Here is a 23,587-nt window from a genome sequence, read left to right as displayed (position 1 = left end):
TTTCCAATACCTATTTTCTGTTCAATATGTTTGATAAATCTTGACGGTAAAGTATCTAAAAAGAAATTGAGAAAATGCTCTCCAGTACGTACTAATTTATATATTTTACTCTTCATTGTACAATACAATTGTCTAAAAAGAAATAACTACTTTATTATATAATAAATTTAAAAAAAGAACGAAGAATTCGTCAATTCTGAATTTATTTTAATGACTTTTTTTTACTTTCAATACAGTAATTGATTTTGTTCAAATTCAAGACGATTTTGTAAAAAAATATCAAATGATTTCTTAGACACGAGTAAATTGAATCTTCATATAATATTGTTTATTAAAACATAACAGTCCACACTTTGACTATATTTATCTTGTCCAAATCTAGATCTAATGTTAAATAGGAGAACATGGCCAAAGTTTATTTACTATTCGGCCACGTCATCCTCGAATGTTGGAAAACATTTTATTCTGGTTAACGCCTTGGATGCATTCCAAAATATATTTCAGTTCATGCACTAAACATCGTATGCCAGTACAGGGGTGGGCAATGGCCACAGAGTCATGCACAATTATTGTCAACAATTCCACGCAATTGTTAATTTTGGTATTGAGCATTGGAATTTGATACGTTTTGGCAGTATGGCCAGTCACGACCCACGCGAAAACATTGCATTTGTCAGATGCTATTTATAAAATCTTATACCAGTTTTCCGCGTGACCAGGGATGTATTGAATGTCCGAGATAAAAGTAATTTATGTCCTTCACCATGCCAATAATAAATAATAAATTTAATGACGATTGGTTGAGCCGTTAAGGCGCCAAGAAGTAACGAAGAAACAAACCCCTTCACATTTATAATACGAGGATTAAAAAGGCAAATGGGCGCATACCGCATTTATGTAGTTTATATTAGTAATTTAGATTTAGAACGCGTATTACAAGACTTTCTTTTAAAAAGAGAGTGGTACAATAACCTTAAAATATAAAAATATTCTCTATGTACATTGTTTAATTATAATATTAGCAAAACATTAATTTCACAGTCACAATTCAACAATTCACAGTCATTTACATGACTGAAATTGAGACAACTATTGCTAGAGTCTCCGATTGTAAACGACTAAACTTAATTCAATTTGACTCGTCTAAAACAAGCTTGTGTGTTCACTGCTAAAAAAAAACATTTAATGTAGCTCTCGCAATTTTAGAACACATCCGTTACCAACTATAAAAGTATTGGGATCCTCGATATCGACATCTTGTTTCGGTGACATATTGAAAATAGGGTCAAACTGGCGTCCAAAAAGTTTGTAAGGTACTTCACTCCAAAAGGTACTTCACTCTTTGATAAAGACTATTGCTCTAGAAGTCGCAAGTTCGACTTCTCATGGAGTATTGCTTTCATTTATAGGCCGAAGCTCCTGGATATTAGTTTTTTCCTCTTAACTCAGTTCAAAGACGGGGTATGAGAATTGTCAACGATCCCAAGCCAACAGACAGTATCAAGCTCTTAAGTGTAAGGCTAGACTTGGCCTCCTTTTGTGTGTTCTACCGCTTATCCGTTATGGATTGTGTTCTGAAAAATTGTTCGAAATAATACCCACAGTCACCTTTTATCATCGCTTTGCTCACCATTGACAGGGAATTTATCCTTCACGCGCTAAAACCTAAATGGTCGCGTACAGTGCAATTTCCGAGACGTTTTCTCCCGTGAACGCTCAGGCTGTAGAATGAACTCACTGCTGAGATTTTCCCTAGAGACTACAGTATAAGATTCTTCAAGAAGGGTGTATTAAGGTTTCTTCAAGGTTGGCAATGCGCACGAGACACCCCTAGTGTTGCAGGCGTTATGGCTACAGTGAGTGTTTACAATCAGACGAGCTGTTTGCGTGTTTGCCACCTTCGTGGTATATAAAAAAGGACTGTTGACATTTCTAAAATCCAACTTAACACGTGACTTTAGTATGGAATTGAAACGCCTTGAAAAAAACTTTCTTTTTTTATGCAACTTAGAATGGCAAACAAGCTGATGGAAGTCTGTTCAAAATTGACGAATATATCGTGAAACGAGCACATAAAATGCCGTTCAATTCAGGAAATATAACTAGTTATTTTTCACGCAAATTTTTATCAAAATATTTTAATAATGGCAACATCACCATATCTGATGATGAGTTCTGTACCCTTAATGTACAGAAAACTGTAAATTTTTTTATAACCATTTAAATGCTCAAAAGAAATTAGTTTACGTACTGGAGGTGCATTTGAGATACGAAACAATACGATATCCAATACAAACGTTATCAATTCGTGGGAGATAAATACACGATAAAGCCATACAATACCAAGGTTTACGATAGCATCGAAATAGATTATACTGTAACAACACTGAAATAAGCTATATGCAATAGTCAATAGCGTTTACATTCGAATATACTCGTTTTATAAATAAAACCTGACAAGTTTGTAACTAGGATAAATTTGACGGAAAAACCAAAACTGTGTACATAGTACGTAGATTTTACAGTGTGAAACAGATGTATAAAATTTATTTTTAAAAAAAGTTTTTACTTCAACCATTGAATATAATTTTCGGAAATTGTATATATTAACCGAAAATAGTATTAGAAAAAGTTGCCAAAATTTGGACTCGATGTAAAGAGTTTGTTGTTAGAGTTTGAAGATTTTTTACACCAATTGTCATTAATACCATTTTTATGTATATATATATATATATATATATATATATATATATATATATATATATATATATATATATATATATATATATATATATATATATATATATAATACTATTTGTACTATAATATATTAGCTTTATTTGTAAAGTTTTCGGTTCTTTCCATGATACGGTATGAATTATCTGTGTACTAAATTTAATTCAAAACCGTTCAACTTTTTAACTGTAACTAGTAAATATTCATACTTTAACTTGTATAATACTAGTTGAACTAACTACACGTTCACGTTATTAACAATAATGATAATTACATAGAAACCGTTATATATCACAGTTATCTTATTTACTTTGACTATTTGTCAGATAACTGTCTTATGTAACTAATGAGAGTTTGTGTTATACACTCAAGCAATCGTTTCTCTATGTTGATAATGAATAAGAGGTTTCTTCAGGGTCGGCAACGCGCGCGTAATACCTCTGGTATTGCAGGCGTTCATAGGCTACGGTAACCGCTTACCATCAGGTGGGCCGTATACTTGTTTGCCACCTCAGTGGTATAAAAAAAAAATATGTTACGAAAGGGTAATGCGGTCAGACAATTATAATGGCTATTTTAATATATCGCCTAAAATAAATTGGACATTGGACAGTGCATCTAGACAGATAATTTATTTATTTATTTATTTAATTCTTTATTGTACACACCAATTATTTATAAGAATAGAGACAGAGGTAATCCAGTGTACAAAGGCGAGCTTAACTCTGATAGAGTTTTCTTCCAGCAACACCCAAAGTGGAAAGGAGCATCAATGTCCTTAATAAAAGACTTATTTGATCAAACAAACCCAAATATTTATTGTATATTCTTTTAGTACATTTAAAATTTTAAATTTACTAAAAGAATACATCATTCAGTCGATATTTATCACCAGTGATATAATACGAAATAAAGTAAAATTTATTACATTCATATTGTGACAATAATAACTACAAAAAAAAACTTTTAAAAATATATAAATAGATTATGAGAATCAAAGTTCAATTCTTTCTTTATAGCATTTTTTTTTCTATGCAATTAAAGCAAGCTGAAGCTATGACCGTCTTAATCTATATTACTCTTTCGTAATTCAGAACTGTACAATTATTACATAGATAGATAAATGATTTATTTATAACATATAACTTAAATAAATCATTTATCTAACTATACAATATTTTTTTAATGACTTACGACTATTATCATTAATATACACTTTAATGATTGACTCTTTATGGCGAACCGTACACATATTTGTGATGTAAATGCTATAGTTTATAATAATTAATGATTTGGCATTTATTCTTATGAAATTAAGACTAAATTATGTCAGGTGTAGTATAAGTTATTTATCTATTAAATTAGAAACAAATTTATTAATATAATATTATAAATTCCGTATGTATAATGCAAAATTAATATGTATTAAGTATTATGTAATTTAATGAAAGTATGTTACCGCAAATATTGGATTTGAATCTAGGTTATTATGTGAATTTTAACGATATTGTGATAAACATAAATTGATATAGTTTGTATTAATTGATAAGGTAAGTAAATTAAAAAAAAAAATTAAATCATAAAAATTATTCTATCTCACATGTTGTAGCAAACAATACATATATACAAAATTTTATTTAAATCGAATAAGAATAGCGTTGTGACACATGATTTTTATATATTAAAACACATAAACCTACATAAAGCTAATAACTAAAATTTTATCATAATGTAATCTTGGCAACTATGTTAGTAGGTAGCGACATCTGCGGATCTACCATGAAATGAAATTCCGAAATTTCGGACTCAATTTCGTGTTTTTGTTTATACCAAAATCGGACCAATAAATGGAGTTTAACATTTTGTTCGTGATACATCCTATCGTGAAAGTCCAAAGGAACAATATTTTAACATTTTTAATATTTCCAAACGGGATGTATTATGTAAATTTAACATCAAATTTCTGTTTCGTTTGGCTCCGAAATTTCGGAACACATTTGATGGTAGACCCTCTGTTTTCAACAGAAAGGATTTTTCGCTCCTCTCGTACTGAATACATGATTGCTCGCATTGTAACATGTTACGTTATATTGAAATTATATGGGTCAGATAATTAGCAGCCAGTCATTGGGAATCATATTAGTGATAACTTTAACAGGCTATGTCCCTAAACATATTTCTTTAGTTAAAAAAAAAAAGTTTATAACTATACAAACAGAGAAAAAGGACATCACTATTTTATTGATATTATTAGAAAAACGCTAGTATTTTTCAGAAATTGTTAGATACCTGACCGGATTCACCGTATTATTCGGTGTGTATTTATTACTAGCTATTCCCCGCGGCTTTTCCCGTGTAAATCAGTATATTAAATATCATATATGTTAATTTTTTTTAATCTTTGATAAATGGTAACCTTATATGATTGAAATAAAAGAAAGGCAGGTCAGCTAGCCCATCGTGATGAATACACCTGGAATACAGCGCGATGGTTTCCAGAGGGGAATACTGCGTACCTGATAGGTTATTATGCTTGCAATGGAACTGATAGTCCGGATTACTAACATTACCTTTTCCCTGCTTTTTAATTAAGTAACATACATCCAAACATCTTTATAAATATTTCCTTTTTTTTTATGCAACTTATAATGGCAAACAAGCTGACGGCCCACCTGATGGAAAGTGGTAACCGTCGCCAATAGACATGATTAGTACAATGGACATAACAGAGTATACTATTTCGCCCATGATACCCCTCATGCTTTGCCATTCTAGAAGAATTTTCATTTATAATATTAGTGGACGTAATTTTTTTTTTCTAATAATATCAATGTCTATAAATTGTTTAGTACAAATAAATTGGTATACAATTTATTTGTACCAATTACGTAAATGTAAATTTGTACATACCATACCATACCATAAATGAATAAGATTGTTAACAATGGCCCGCTTTGGGAGTCGCAATTGAACAATACTGCTTGTTATAACAATGATTAATAAACGCTAACTATGTATTGTTTCCTTTCATCGTTCCATAGTGTGAGTAATATTGCCGCATATTATATAAACATTGTATTATATATATATATATATATATATATATATATATATATATATATATATATATATATATATGTATTAGGCCCAATTCACACTATAGTGTCGGTCACAGTTCGCTCCCATTCTTGTAAAATGATAGAAACAATTTGTAATGGATAATATCGGTTCCGCACCAATATCTATATATTGGGTTTTGTGGATATTGATGGCGGGAAAATGTTTGAATAAAGCAACAGCTGAATGATTTTAGCCGTTCTTTTCAGCTGAAAATGCATTCTAAACTGGTCAATAAATTAATAAAAAAATCACTATTATAATGAGTATAGCAAAGTTTAATGTAAATTATTTTTATTATTTATTTATTTATTTATTGACATTATAGATTATATTTGGACGGAAATTTTGAAAATCACAAATTCGAAAACGGAAAAATATTTTAAACTAACAATACTAAATGAATGTTGTACGCGCTTCGTTAGTATGGAAAAATCAGTTTTAAAAGTTTTTTTTTTACCAGTAATGGTACCTATGGTAATAATGTTGTTTCAATGTTTCACTACTGCATTTCCACCATAGATTAAACCATGCCAACGATTACAATTTCACTCTATATTGTATTGGTATGCTTTGAAATTTGTCGTGTAATTTTTTTACCGCATCCTAAATATTTACGGTGACATATTTGCGTGTTTTATGGTCATTGACCATAGACTAATCTCAAAGATTAAGAAGAATATTTTTTTTTCTCTATTTCTATTTTAAAATAAGAGTCGAAGAGTGTTTATTAGAAATACATTTATTTTTATCTGAAACAAATATTATAATGTAATTCAATATTATCTTCGTAAATTATTCATGTACAATAGATATGACATTAATTTTTTATTTCTCACGGTTCAAATTTGAATGGGCGTTTTTATAATTTGTGCCACGATAATGTACAGTTTTACCGTCACGATATAATCAAAGAGGAGCAAAATGTATACAATTGTATGGACTTTAATTTTCCACAGCGATATCATGAAAGTGTTTAAAAGCGTATTTTTATACCTAGCAGACTATTTGATGTAAAATATATTTCCTAAAGAATACGGGACCCCGACACGCAAAAATATTACTTATTGTATAGCTAATAATAGTTATATTTATTTCTTAATTATTTTATCGTGTTTGGTTCTCCTTTGGACATTGTAAAAGACTGATTTATGTTTCTTTTTGTTACTAATATTTATATATGCATCTGGAACTGCGCATAAATAAATTTATAATATATATTTGTAATTACATTATCCTATATACGTTTATAATCCGTATAATAGTGTCGGTTTTTTTTTTCATAAATAATTATTAATATTTATTAATAATTTAAGTTATAAATAAAAAATATTTTTTTAAATATACTCTAATGTACAATTCAAGTCACAATGTACTTACAGAAAATTCGGCAAAAATAAAAAAAAAAAACGTAGTAATGAAATTCTTTTAAAGACTTTTAATATATTTTATAATAAATACAACGACATGTGCCATAGGTGTATTTGAGATTATGTTTGTTCTCATATTGATTTGTAAATTATATTTAATCAATTTAATCCACGCGTAAAAAATGATACAGTTTGTTCATTGACAGGTACATTATTTACAATTGATACTATATTACAAGCATACGGTTCACCCGATGGACACTACAGCTACCAACGTTTGCAACATCTTGACAATCTTCGTAATCCAATGATGAGTTATAATAATGATGATAAAAAAGGTCCCAGTTTCGATTCTTAATCGGTCATTTAAGGTTTTTTTTTTAATTAGTTCGAGTCTTGAGAGTTCTAGGTTCTACTTGCAGATGTTCGTTGCGACGATCCTCATAACACACGCTGTCATAGCTTGAGGACCAGGCTGTTGGTGTGATTATGTGTCATTTATTATTAGATCAGTGTCGTCATTAACGCGCCACCTACCTTAAATATCATTGTGTTAAAATAGTCTTAAGGAATGATTTCGTTTCACGAAAGACCCAAGGCATTGTCTAAAACTTTATAAAGCCTTGATACTATTTGGTACTTATATTGTTTTTATTATTTTTAATAGTACTATGTACAGTCATCAATAAAAACTGTAGCTACCATTATAATAAAATTAATTTCTTATTTCACTTTTGTTTATAACTGTACATGTAATATAATTTCATATAAACATATTTATGGATGTCTTCGAAAGCATTTAAAATATCAGTGCCAAATTTTATTTAATTTATCCATATTTGTTTTTAGTACTTACTTCTTGTCTATGAAATAGTCTTATTTATATTTTACAAGTAAATCACACAAGTTCGTATTCGTTTTTGACAATATAAAAAATATTGACATAATTTTCTAAATTCAAAATTATATTATGATAATTAAAAATTATAATCAAATTTCGAATACTGAATATTTTTTTTCTGAATCGAAAATAAAGTTTAAGACAAAGTACACACTGCTTTAAACACCTATCTATTCCGATTTAATCTTTCATGATATATATTTATACCATTTGCCACAGATAATGATTGTTAAACCTTCATAACTGACGTCATATTTTTATTTCTCAGTTGAGAATTATGCCTAGTTTATAATTATACATACTCATATAAGCGACTATATATTGGAGTAATCTTGATTTACTGTCATTTTATTATTATTAATTATCCCATATAAAGTAACATTGGTGTAATTATTTTCCTATATCTAAAATTGTAATATTTTAAACACTAAGGTCCGCACTGGAGTGGATTCTGAGACCGCAATATTAGATTAAATATGCCATTTTGAATTTTTGTATAAAGGTAATTTAATTTGGTTATATTTTCTTGGTTATAATCTCTGTGATATGTAAAAAAAAAAAAATGCGCTTGCGCAATTGGCTGTTATCCACAATCGCATTTACAATTTTCTTGAAAGTCGTCTATTTTTTTACCGGTCAACACGGTGATCAGTGGACATCACGTTTTGATTTAATTTGATTCAAATTTTTAATTTATAACGATCATGAGGGTTTGATTTTTAATAGTAGTTTAGGTACAATACCTTCTTAAAATTATTCCTTTATTAAAAGTTTGAATAATATCAGTACCTTATAACCTAGCAGTAATAAAGCGATTCCGAGACGATCTATCCGTATTCAGTATTACTTACTACACTTACAGTCTTTTTATATAAAATTTACTCTTATAATGTGATGCTTCTAACCTACATACCTACCTATGCTCAGAAATATTAAAATAATTTCAATATTTTTATAATACTTAATATTAAAATGCATTTATTGTTAACGAATTTATGTTGTAATGTAAATTAATTAAAAACCCTGTTATTATTTTTTAAATATTGTTGTAAAGTGTATAGCAAATCACTAACTAAAAGAGGAGCCTTAAAAATAAATTTCTCTATAACTCATTTGTTTTGTTTTATTCGTCTCATTTTTTTACCTTTAAAAATTCGTAAGTACCTATTATTATTATCCAGAGAATGCTATTGCCTACGCCACAGAGGCACAGTATAGCTATCTCTTTATTCTGTGATGGAGACGTTTGTCGACATGTAGTTTTTTTGTAAATGAGGTCCTGTGTTCGATTCTCGAATCAGGCCTATTTTTTTTTATGAGTAAAAATGGTATGGTAGCCGCGCCTGCGCTAACGGGATACGCTGGCGGAGCACCAGTGAAGGGTGATAGATGAGAATGAAAACAGGCCAGTTAGCCCATCATGATGAATTCATTAGGAATTAACCATAATATTTTCCAGGGGGAACCTCGAGGAGGTCGACCTGGTTGGGTATATTGCTAGTAATGGGATTCTCAGTCTCCATTACTAACAATCCCTTTCTCCCCCACTCATCCCTATTTACATAGACAACGAACTTTTCTGAAGCGATGAGAGACAAACTGTCATAGGTTTAGCAGATTGTCTATAATATATCATATACCTAACAGAGTTATTTTAATATTAGCTACTAAAGAATTCGTAATAGTGAAAATGAAAATATTCATTTCGATAACGAAATTGGTACACGTACACTGCAAAGGTCGTTGTTGTGACTTTTTGGTAGATGATATGGGTTATACCAGATGGTTATGCTCATGAATATGAGTATGGAACACGTAAAAATACAAAGTTCAGCACTATAAAAGTATAAGAGTAAATAACACAAAATAATTGAAATGCATAGGTAACTAATACATATTTGATATTCTATCAATAAATTTTATACTTTTGTAATAATAAATTATAAAACTATAAGAGTAAATAACAAAATAATTTAAATGCATAAAGAACTAATACATATTTGATATTCTATCAATAAATTTTATACTTTTGTAATAATAAATTATAAAACTATAAGAGTAAATAACAAAATAATTTAAATGCATAAAGAACTAATACATATTTGATATTCTATCAATAAATTTTATACTTTTGTAATAATAAATTATAAAACTATAAGAGTAAATAACACAAAATAATTAAATGCGTAGAGAACTAATACATATTTGATATTCTATCAATAAATTTTATACTTTTGTAATAATAAATTATAAAACTATAAGAGTAAATAACACAAAATAATTAAATGCGTAGAGAACTAATACATATTTAATATTCTATAGATAAATTATCATTAAAGTCGAAAGATAAAGACTATTTTTTATCTCGTTCAAACTTTCGCATTATTACTAACGTAAGCGAGAAAAAAGTCAACACAAAGATAAATTATTTTTACTATATGCTTGATTATATTAGATACGATTTATTTACAAGTAAGGCAGACATAAGTAGACTTTGTAAGGTAGATGGAGAAGTATTAACATAGTAATTACGTTTAGGTACTAAATAAATTGTTTGTGTACAATGCAGAACGCCCTTCAAATTTTAAATATAGCATTTATACCAAACATTATATTTGGAATAGTTAAAATGTAAAATGCTTGAAAGTAACTGTGTATTTACTTAAAATTAATAAAAAGTATTAGGTCCCGTTACTATTCTTTATCTATGTATCAAAAGAAATATAACAATTGTTTATAAACGTAATATTCTGCGCACCGAATAATCTATATAATGAAGAATCGGTTCATAATTTCAAATTTCTGAACGTGTATTTCACTGTCATTTTTCATTATCATGGCGGAAGACGACGATGGTGTTTCAAATAAAAAATCACCCCAAAATTCAAATAATGCAGGTCCATCTAAAGAAAGTGAACAACATACCACGAAACCAGATCTAGGAATCGAAGAGGCAAAATACAATAGTAACGAGACTGGTGACACATCACCTACAGAAGCTAAAAGTTCAACGAGTTTGTATTTGACGAAGTTATTTTTTGCGCTATAAATATAAAAGAAATTCCTCGGATACATGTTCCTTTTTTTTTCAGGTACAACTGGGGCGACGCGCAAAGAGGAGAATCCATTCTCATTCCGGCATTTTCTGAAGCGAGATCTGTCGTTACCAGGAAACTCAACTTATGAAAACACTGGGGCCAGACCTAAAGTTTACGCGAACACAGTGCAACATTCACCTACGAAATTGGACGTTCACGCTGAAACGAGACGTGAAAAGTCTCGCGCGAACGATATTCAAGCCAAAGACAAAATTGTGGATGCTGGCCATCGTTTAACAATAAGTGATAATACGTCTTCAAGTAGTTCTGTAGAGATACCATTTAGTGTAGTGGACAATTCCGAGTCTAAGCATAACTTTTACGCGGACAATACCGATGTGCCGTTCTATCAAAGACCAAATCTGGCTTCGGAGCCATTAGGCATGCCATCTTTACCAGACTTTGTTCAAGATCATATTCTAGTGGAACAAGCCTATTTGAACTCTAACGGGCCCATATCGGTTGACTTGGACAATTTGCCAGATTTTACATTTAATACTAATTTCAATGTGGGTTCGTCTTCCTCGTCAGGTAGGAAGAATAACAGTGCTTATGTTGGTAATAATGAATATGACTATGATGCGTACATGGGTGCTGCTTCAACATCTAATGAGTCCGGTCCATCTGGTCATGGAATCCCTCTGGACTTGCCCGCCGGGGCTGAAGCTGCTGGACCTGTGCCTTTAGATTTGCCCGCACACCTCAGTTTAGATCTGACCGAATCAGTGAATCCAGCTGATAGGAGGAATAACTCACCAAGAAGTACATTTCCACTTGATCTGCCTCCAAATGCTGGTAAGCTTATTTTTTTTTTTCTATTTATTTTAAAACCTATTAATATTGTCATCCATAAGAAGAGGATGTAATTTACTATTGTATGTTGATTAATGGCTCTGTATGGGCTTTTATTTCAAGTATTTTCTCTCACTGTATATTTGATTTTATCAATAGCCTCTTACAAATCCTGAGAATGAAAGGGAATGTTAAGTTTGTCACCACAAATAATTTTTTTACTTGTTACCAATGAAGTGTTTTAACTCATACTGGCTGTTTTGAAAAACTTTTCATACTGTTAGCAATGAGCAAACAAACTTATGGTTCACTCAATGGAAACTTGACCATCACCCATAAATATGCAAGTGATATTGAACAGTAATATTAATTATATTCCATAGCTTTGCCTACATTACATTGAAAAGGGTTTTGTTTTAAGCAAGAATGTAGTCTATCTGTGTCCCAAATTTAAATGTGTTTAGTATGTGCTTTTGTGTAACAAACATCCATCCATACATACATACATACAAATTTTTGTATTTATAACAATATTAAGATCTTGCACTGGTATATTTATCATGTTAGCATCAACTGTCCACTGTTGAACATAAGACTCCTCCAGCAGGGGAGTTTTACCTGTAATTGCCATGCTTAGCAGGCCATAATGCCATAATTAGGCTATTAGTGATGTTTTAAGAGGGACACTGCTTCCCATCCTTTTAACAATAAGTCCCCTTAGTTGTTTTTGACAACACTCATGGGAAAGTAAGGAATGGCCTATTCTATGCCGGAACCACATAGCAAACGGTTATATTTGTGCCATGTTACTGCATCATACGAGGTCTGTCCGGAAAGTTCGTATAAAAGTGTTCTGGAATGCGAGAAAGAGGAGTGGGGAGGCCAGGTAAGCGCAGGACCCCTTCCTTATGTCCCTAACAATGCTTCAGTTCTGGTCTGACCGCCGTGCGGTGCGAACTGGCTTGTCACGCCATCTGTGAAGTTACCTCTTAACGAAACCCCGTCGGCATGGAGCCCGCTTCCGTTGAAGAGCAGCGCGTCGTAATCAAGTTTCTCTCGAAACTCGGCAAGAATGGCCGTGAAATTTTTGCCGATCTCAGAACAGTTTATGGGGATGATGCTGTGAAGGAACCAACCGTCCACAAGTGGCTAAAAAGATTCAGAGAGGGCCGAGACAATGTTGATTGTTTTTTTCGATGTTCGGGGGATTGTCCATCAAGAATTCGTCCCTCCAGGCCAGACAGTTGATGGAAAATTCTACGTCGATGTGCTCAGACGCCTCAAAGCTCGTGTGGCACGAGTTCGTCCAGAATTGGCGCGAGAGGGGCGTTGGATTCTTCACCACGACAATGCCCCTGCCCACACCTCTCTTGTTGTCCGTGAGTTTTTGAGTAAAAATTCCATTACGGTGACCGACCACCCCCCCTATTCGCCGGATTTGGCCCCGTGTGACTTCTTCTTGTTCCCAAAAACCAAATTGGTACTTCGGGGGCGGCATTTGGGGGACATAAATGAGATAAAAAAAGCTACGACGGGGCAGCTGAGAAACCTACAACCAGAGGACTTTCAAGGAGCCTTCTCACAGTGGAAACGGCGTTGGCACAAGTGCATTATGTCACAGGGGGAGTACTTTGAAGGGGATAAAATTGATTTACCTGAATAATTGTAAAATAAAATTTTTAAAAAACTTTTATACGTACTTTCCGGACAAACCTCGTATTTTGCAAAATAATAGTAATTATACATTGTAATAGTAGTTATTGCATAATTCTATTTAGCTGTTCCCGTGACTACCATTTTGTAGTTAAAATTGAATAAATATGTATTTATTTATTACTATCAACTATCATGTAGTAGATTTCTCATTATTTACTAAGAATGTAGTTAATTATTATATAATTAACTTTGTTATTTAGTTTGTATTAATAATATATATTTACCAATTAGGGCTCTACTGAATTTGGTATCTGATTTTTAGAGAGTATATGTATATAAATTTTCTTTAACTTATTTCTACTAAAATACCTATTGGAACAATTGTTTATTTGTATTGTAGTAGATCATGTGGTCTCTGCATAGAATAGTCCATTTCTTTCTTGTGGGTCTCATAAGAGGTCACTAAAGAAGTTTAACATTCGAGGAATGGACAGCAGCATCTCTCTTAAAATTTATACTTTAAAAGCTGTTGCCAAACCTAACTGGGGTTACCAACCCACCTGCTAATTGTTGCAACTACTGGCAAAACCCCCCAAGAGGGAGGTATATATTCAACAGTGGATAGTTAAAGGCAAATATGATAATTGAATTGTAATATGGCCCTATTTGAACTATATGTTACCCAATACATTTTAAACATTTTTTTCATGTACAATTTACCATATAATGACATACTGAAATGTATTGAATTTATTGTCTACATTGAACCTGGGGTCATTTACTTTAAAAAATACATAATGAGGACTTTGGTATCCACTATTCTACTAATTGTTGTTGTTACATATGATATATGTATGGGCATTCAATATACCATAATCCGGTTACGTTTAATGTCCCGCCAGTAAGAACTAATCTACTTCAGCACGCTGCCTTAACTCACGCAGTATAGTTATTAAATAATATTATAAACATCATTGATATATTTAGTACTAGCCTGCCAAAGATATTGGAAGTTGCTCACAAATATCTAGATCTAGATAAAAGATCCCTTTATGATAAGTCCGCCATTGTATATTAAATCATTTACCAGTGTTTAATCTGAGTTATGTACAATAAAGATTTCACAATACTATAATATAATAATAATAACTTTGTATGTTAGCACACTAGATTTATAACATTGATTTGGCTTTTGCTGTTATAATGTTATAATTATTTTTAATAAATAAATAAATAAATATTGGATCTCTCTGCCTGTCCTGTGAGGATACAGATGTGAAGGTGATATTTCATTATTAATATTAGAACACTTGCTTTAATTGTAAATCGCAATTCATAATAACATAATTTGATACAAACACCATCTAGCAGATTTTATCATCAAAATGACCGTCCAGTTAACAAGGATCTACACGTTTTTCGCTATTTCATACAATGGGAGGGTCAAGCTGCGATCAAATGATTTGCTTGACCGACTCGGAATCACTCAAGTAAAACATACACCACTTTTTAAGTTTGACTATTATCTACTAAATTGTTAAGTTTTGTTCAAATCCAATCAGCCGTTCAGTTGTGATGATGTAACAAACAGACAGGTAATTATTGTAAAAGTATCTGATTTAGATTTCTCTGTCTGGGTATACATTAATCTGAATACAATGGATTTTCAGATTATTACAGTTCCCTAGTTATAATTATACATATAATAACAACAACATAGTTTTTTATCTTCGTAATACCTACAGAATTTAGTAATCTATACTTATAATAAATCTGTAGAGAGCTTTGTATGATCTGGATTTCACTTCTAACATCTCTCTGACTCGGTTTTTAACGTTTTTTTTTTTCCAATTGCGAACTTTCAACCTCTACAGTTTTATTGCATACTAGCGGCCTGTCCCGGCGTCGCACGGTTGAACATTTTTACATTTTGAAAAGTGGCAAATTAAGGCTGCACACACGACGGAAGCTTAAAAATAGAGTAACTTCTCCCGTTTTCCCAACATTTCCCTTCACTGCTTTGCTCCTATTAATCGTAGCGTGATGAAAAGTAAACTATAACTTGCCCAGGAGTATGAAGAATAATTGTACCAAGTTTCGTTAAAATCCGTCGAGTAGTTTTTGTTTTTATAACGAACATACAGACAGAGAGACAAAAATTTTACTGATTGCATTTCTGGCATCAGTATCGATCACTAATCACCCGCTGATAGTTATTTTGGAAATATATTTCATGTACAGAATTGACCTCTCTACAGATTTAATATAAGTATAGATAGATATAGATTGGTATACGATATACAGCAGCATAGTATGGTAGACATTCAGTATTCGAGCGAATAGGATAAAAATAACCGAATAATAATTGAATATTCATTACAAGTCCAGTCCATGGTGCTGTTTATTTATATAGGCGACAGCCGTCAGCTGATTTGCTATTTTAAGTATCATGAAAAACATTTTTTTTTTATACAACTTAGAATGGAAAACAAGCTGACGGCCTACTACCTGATGAAAAGCGGTAACCGACGCCTTTAGACATGAGCAGTACCATGGACATAACAGAGTATACTATTTCGCCCATGATACCCCCCATGCGTTGCCATTCCTGAGGACTCGGGTGTTATTCCTCTGTACCCAGTAAATTCACGCCATATTCCACCCTTTAAACCGAAACACATCCATGCAAACACAACTGCTTTACGGTTGAAACACAAATGGAACAGAGATACCCAAGCAAACGACTTTTGTACAAAGTCTCCCTCTGGTAAGGCAAGCATAGCAGTAATAGAGAATGTTTAGGTGCAGAATCGATGCGGCTGCCTGACTTCCTGCCTGTGCACCCGGGCAGGACGTCGCCGGAGCCCGAGCACCAGGACGAACAGCTGCAGCAGATCATGGCGGAACTAGAGCGGACCAGGTATGGTACAACTAAAGGTATTCGTGATATTAATGACTAGTAGGTAGATTACAATAGTAAACTTATTATAAATACAAACAATTACAAGAAATAATCACAATGAGAAAACAATGGGCGACCTTATCGCTAAGAGCGATGTCTTCCAGGCAACCTTTGGATGGAGAAGAGTAATTATAAACAGTTTGACTGGAGGCACGAAATTGTTTGTTTTTTTTTTCCAAATACGTATAGCGGTGTGTATATACGTATAATAATGTACATATATATGATGTCTATTTGTTTTTTTTTTTTAATTCCGTATTTTATTTCTAATAAAAAAAAATCACATATTTATCGAAGGAGGAAAATTCTAATGGATTAAACGTCTGGGGGTCTACCATGAAATGAAATTTCGAATTTTCGAGCTCAATTTCGTGTTTTTGTTCATACGGAAATCTACCCAATAACTAGAGTAGCTTTACATTTCGTTCGTCATAAATCCTATCCATAATAGTCCAAAGGAACGATGTTTAAACATTTTTAATAATTTTAAACGGTATGTTACTATGTAATTTTAACATCAAATTTCTGTTTCGTTCGTCCCCGACATTTCGGAAAATATTTCATAGTATATAAATATTCCCTCTGATTTTTTTTTCTTAATTATAAAGAACAAAAAAAAAAACCGCAATTATTTCCTTAATTTACAGTTTACTGTCAAATAAAACAGCGATTCCGTGTTGCAAACTGAAATATTTTCAAGATATTTAATTAAAATCTTTTTTTTTTTTTTTTTTTTTTTATAGAACTTAGAATGGCAAACAAGCTGACGGCCCACCTGATGGAAAGTGGTAACCGTCGCCTATAGACATGAGCAGTACCATGGACATAACAGAGTATACTGTTTCGCCCATGATACCCCCATGCGTTGCCATTCCTGAGGACTCAGGTGTTATTCCTCTGTACCCAGTAAATTCACGCCATATCCCATTTCAAACCGAAACACAGCCATGCAAACACAACTGCTTCACGGTTGAAACACGAATGGGACAGAGGTACCCAAGCAATCGACTTTTGTACAAAGTCTCCCTCTGGTAGATCTCTTTACTCACATCCCTTTTATGCCTATTAGCTCATCCTGACCCTTTAATCTACAACTGCCGAGCTTTATTTCTCATAATAAACTCAACTATCACTAACACCAAAATCCCGACCGTTCCTTTTTAGTATTCCATCTCGTTTCCTGTTTGTTTGTGGCATGGGCGAAACAGTATACTCTGTTATGTCCACGGTACTGCTCATGTCTATAGGCGACGGTTACCACTTTCCATCAGGTGCGCCGTCAGCTTATTTGCCATTCTAAGTTGTATACAAAAAAAAAAATGTTAATGATGCATCGATCGTAGGTGCGAGTTGTTCGCTGAGCGCAGCCGTCGCTCGCGAGCGGAGGAGGAAGCGGCCACGCTGCGAGCGGAAGCGGCGGAACTACGCGCGCGACTAGCCGCCGCCCGCCGGCCCGCGCCCGTCACCGCGCCAGCGTCTTCCTCCGCTCCGCCCGTGCACGACGCAGAGGTGAGTCGCACTGTAAAGCAAATTCGCTATTCGCTTATAAATAAGAGGTTTTATACAATCGAAATCGCCGTATGGTCACATTAGAGATTAGGCCCTTTTTTTTCCCATGGGTGTCGTAAGAGGCGACTAAGGGATATTAATGTTTGATGGATGGGCAACAGTGTCCCTATTAAAACATCATCAAAGCTTAATTATGGTTGCCAACCCTCCGCCAATAGTTGCCACGCTTGGCAACTATTGGCAAACTCCCCCAAGAAAAGGAGGTCTATGTTCAGTAGTGGTCAGGTAATGGATAATATGATGATGATGATGATGATACAATCGAAATTCATGTCTGTTTTTTCATCAAAATAATGATAAGTGCTATTAGTTATATATCGCCATCAATATATATATATATATATATATATATATATATATATATATATATATATATATATATACTTATCTCTGACAGAGATAATAATAATAATAATAAAATTTATTGCCATTCTTCACAAATTATAATGTACATATATTAATTAATCAATATATTGTCCATTAATCGTGAGATCTCTTCCAGTGAAACCAATACAGTTGGAAAGATGTCGTTAGCGGGCAGCTGAAGTATATAATAAATGTTAAAATAAATTAATTATACTACCTACATTAGAAATGTAACTACATTTTTTTTGTAATTATTAACATGAGGTCGGTTTTTTTTTTAAATAATGGACGAATCAAATAAATTGTGTTATATGCTCGATCAATTGTTACAAAAGTGTGAATAAATTAGTATAAAATAAATTATACTTTACAATAGTCTACGTGCGTCACTACATATGTAATTGTAGAAGCATGGTTACATATATGTTGGATGTCATTAAATGAAATTAAATGAAACCATAAGAAACCATAAACTTTTACAAGGACATAATTAAACCTCTATCATACAGCCTTACAGCCTTTGAAAATATTTAGCCTATTTTACATTTCAAGATCTCGTATTTTGAGCTGTTAAATAGCGAAAGGTTATTGCACGAGGAGTCTTGTTTCTATTTTTAAATAGTTCTTTATAAACACATCATGGTAGATCCCGACTGGTTTTTTTAAACCCGAGATTTCGAGATTACTGATAGATAATACCGGAATCCCGGGATCGATTTGGAATGTAGTGGCAATAAAATACCGATCCCGAAACCGGGATTCCGGGATCCCGGTCTTCTAATCATGGGTATACTCAATGGGACTGGTGGGATTCTATTTGTATGGGTATTTCTTAGAGTTTTTTTTAATAGGTGATAATGGAATGGTAACGCCTCCTGTGCTATCGGTATACGCTGCACCAGTGAGAGGTGATAGGTGACGATGAAAATAGGTCAGTTAGCCCATCGTGACGAATTCCACTAGAATTAATCACGATGGTTTCCAGGAGGAGCCACGTGGAGGTCGATCTAATAGGGGGTATTGCTGGCAATGGATCAGTTAGACACATTTACTAACAATCCCTTTCCCCCCTATTTCTTAGGGTATACACCGAGGAGTCTCTTATTCTCTATATAGTCTATATTTCTTGCCCCATCTACTCTAATAATTTGTATCATGTATGGGCGTCCATTCTGTTAACTCCGCTATCAATGAGATACCTAATGTGCATGTAAATATGTGTAATGATAATGCACGAAAAATTCTAATATTATTATAAATGTGACTTGGTAAAGGTGTTTGATTATTTGTTACTCAATCACTCTTAAACCAGAGGGAGACTTTGTACAAAAGTCGATTACTTTGGTACCTCTGTCCCATTCGTGTTTCAACCGTAAAGCAGTTGTGTTTGCATGGCTGTGTTTCGGTTTGAAGGGTGGGATATGGCGTGAATTTACTGGGTACAGAGGAATAACACCTGAGTCCTCAGGAATGGCAACGCATGGGGGTATCATGGGCGAAACAGTATACTCTGTTATGTCCATGGTCACTTATATACTGCTCAAGTCTATAGGCGACGGTTACCACTTTCCATCAGGTGTGCCGTCAGCTTGTTTGCCATTCTCAGTTGTATAAAAAAAAATGATTTGATAAACAGATTTGAATGAAATTTGGTACAAAGGTAGGTTATGTCCTAACTTAACAGATAGGATGATTTATACCCAGAGGTATTGATTTACGCGAGCAAGGCCGTGTGAAACAACTAGTAATATTATAAATATAGAGAGACTACAGTATGGGTTTTATTAAGGTTTCTTCAGGATTGGCAACGCGCACGTGACACATCTAGTGTTCCAGGTGTTCATAGGCTTCAGTGACCGTTTACCATCAGATGGGCTGTATGCTTATTTGCCAAAATCGTGGATAAAAAAATGTGTTTGTAATATTGCAGGCTAGAGCGACGGAAGGGGAGCCGGCCGTAGCTAAATTGAAATCTCAAATAAAAAAATTAAAGGTAATATTAATATTTATCAGGGATTAATACTTAATGCTTACCAAAGGGAGACTTTGTACAAAAGTCGTTTGCTTGGGCACCTCTGTCCCATTCGAGTTTCTACTGTGAAGCAGTTGTGTTTGCATGGTTGTGTTTCGGTTTGAAGGGTGTGATATGGCAGTGAATTTATAGGGTACAGACGAATAACATCTGAGTCCTCAGGAATGGCAACGCATGGGGAGTATCATGGGCGAAACAGTATACTCTGTTATGTCCATGGTACTGCTCATGTCTATAGGCGACGGCTACCACCTTCCATCAGATGGGCCGTCAGCTTGTTTGCCATTCTAAGTTGCATAAAAAAAATTTTAACCAAGCCTGCCAAGCGTAGCAACTCCTAGCAAAACTCGCCAAGGAGAATGCTTATGTTCAGCATTTAAAGAATAATGAAAATATAATTTTTCATTATTCTTTATTGCAGGTGTTTCTATACCATCTATACTACGGTAACCACTTACCATCAGGTGGGCCGTATGCTTGTTTGCCACGTCAGTGGTATAAAAAAAAATAGAAGACCTAAAACAGCACTATAACAGTTATTTTATATGTAATTGTGCTACGTTAGATTTTAAAATGCTTAGTCAAATGTGCCTATATTAAGTGTGATGTTCATTAGACTAGGAATAGTAGAAATGGGACACTTGTTGACTTTTACTAGTGTAATGAACATACTTCAGGAATTTAGTCGTGAAATAGATACTCTTTGTTTCCTCCAAAAGATTACAATAGTAAACTTATTATAAATATATGGTAAACAATTACAAGAAATAATCACAATGAGAAAACAATGGGCGACCTTATCGCTAAAAGCGATCTCTTCCTTTTTCTCTTCATTTAATTTTATATTAAATTAGCAAATACACCATTATAGTATACTTATTAATCGTAATTTGATTTAACGACTGATATAATGATGATGATTAATTCTAATTAAAGATCATTCGTTAATCTAGGTCATAATTATCACTTATTTTCAATTGACTTAAAAAAGATGCAGGTTCTTAATTCGATTGTATGTCTTTTTTATGTTTGTTACCCCAAACCTCCGTCAGTTGTAAACCTATTTGGAAAATTCTCTTTTTATCTGAAAGGATATACTTACAGATCGGTTCCAAAAAGAATTTCATCAAAATCGATTAAGTAGTTTAGATTTTAAATGTAAATAACTGGTTTTGCCACAATTGTAGTCGGTTTTTTCAACACAATCTTATGTTTATGAGCCTTCGAGCCGGATTATAGTAATTATTAATGTCTGCCTTTATGTTATCAGACATTATATCCGTTTAATCTTTGAATATTAATGATATTAAAGTATAATTTATAAATTGATTTATATGAATGGCAACTGTAATGTAATAAAAGTTGGTGTGCGGTCTCGTTCCAGGAGGAAGTGGGCGCGTCGTCGCGGCAGGAGGCAGCGCTGCGGGCGCGGCAGGCTTCCGCCGCCCTCGCGCTTCGCCGCGCGACGGCCCTCGCCGACGTCTCGCTACGGTAAATATTCATTAATTTCAGCCATTATCCGTCCACTGCTGGACATAAACCTTCCCCATATACAGCCATAAAGAACTGAGCCACCTGCATCCACTGATTCCCTGCAACGGTAAATATGCACCTGAGGAATACAGCACCGCGCGGAGGCGTTTTTCAAACTATGTTTTTTCATTTATATAACACTTCCTTAAAAGACTGTTAATATTTACAATGTAAATACGGCGTAGTTATGTATTCACATTTATTCGCCGTGTGGTTGTGGTAAAGAATCCCCCCCCCCCCCCCTTCCGTGGGTATTGTAAGGGAGACTAAAGGAACTTAATAATCGAGGCATGGACAATAGCGCCCCTCTTAAAACATCACCAAAGTCCAACTGCAGTTGTCAACCCGCTTGCCAAGCATGGCATCCTCTGCCAAACCCCCCAATAGGGGGAGGCCTATATTCAGCAGTGGACAGTTAATGCGACGAAGGCTACGGTAACCACTTACCATCAGATGGGCCGTATGCTTGTTTGCCACCTCAGTGGTATAAAAAAAAATGTATTCGCATTTGAATATTTTTTTTTCTCCGCAGCGAACTATTGGCCGGTCTGGAGCAACTCAAGACGTTGAGTTCGACGCTCGACCCGACATGATACACGGCTACCGAGGACATCACATCATAATATTATGCTTTAATTAATACCGAGTTCCCCTATATTTATGTTTGAATTATCCATAAACATGTGATCCATGGATGATGATATGTGATGAATTTTTAATCTGGAAGTGATTGAAACGCTGTAATATTTATCACTTTAGTTAAAATATTTTATGCATTACCATCGAATAATTCATTTGTAAATAGGTAATAAATATATATTATATATCATGTTGGCATGTCATTGTATATTTCTACCAGTGTTTCCTCGCATAATGATTACATGGTATTTATACTTGAAAAGTATCATTATTCTTAGGAACACTTTTCCTTTATTTCAAGCTTGGCGACGTGCACGCTATTGGTAGATCTTATAAATGCTGTCATCGCAGACGCCCAATATATTTTTAGATATCACCGGCCCATTCTATATTGTATATTCCATCTAAGATTATGTGCCATAAAAAAGACTTCCATAATGGCAAAACTAATTATTTTGATTCAAAAGTTATACTGATACGCAACCAATTTATATATCTTTTCTCAAACATACTTGGAAATGTGAGCATTATTTTCACAATCTTCTTAGAGATAAATCAAAATTGCCTTACTGGCCAGATACATGCGGGCAGCAGCCGGCAAAGGTTGTATGAAAATCCATATCTGTCGTGTTTTGCGGCCAGATAAATTACTATGTAAACTCATATCTGTCCTGTAATTTAAAAATGGAATGACCTTTTACTTCGAAACATGGCTACCAAGGAGGTAACTAATAAAATGTTTTATTTAAATTTCGAACTGGTTTGCAAATAGAAAGCTGTTTATTAAAAAAACAAAGGAACATTATGAAGTGTGAA

The 23,587-nt window shown here is 33.3% G+C and overlaps 1 protein-coding gene across 1 annotated transcript; it reads left to right on the top strand.

Moving 5' to 3' along the window:
• Window positions 1-10,911: 10,911 nt before the first annotated feature.
• LOC113514723 (uncharacterized) lies at window positions 10,912-22,961 on the top strand. Its single transcript, XM_052902980.1, has 7 exons — window positions 10,912-11,138; window positions 11,217-12,017; window positions 16,473-16,590; window positions 17,976-18,141; window positions 20,498-20,560; window positions 21,984-22,090; window positions 22,665-22,961. Exons 1-7 carry the CDS (start codon window positions 10,961-10,963, stop codon window positions 22,723-22,725), a joined length of 1,494 nt encoding a protein of 497 aa, XP_052758940.1. The 5' UTR covers window positions 10,912-10,960; the 3' UTR covers window positions 22,726-22,961.
• Window positions 22,962-23,587: the final 626 nt, after the last annotated feature.

The sequence above is a fragment of the Galleria mellonella genome, unplaced genomic scaffold (assembly GCF_026898425.1).
Source record: "Galleria mellonella isolate WM207_F2 unplaced genomic scaffold, CSIRO_AGI_GalMel_v1 utg99, whole genome shotgun sequence".
Lineage (NCBI taxonomy): Eukaryota > Metazoa > Arthropoda > Insecta > Lepidoptera > Pyralidae > Galleria > Galleria mellonella.
Note: the sequence above shows the minus strand (reverse complement) of the source record. Positions and strands in the feature narration are given on the sequence as shown.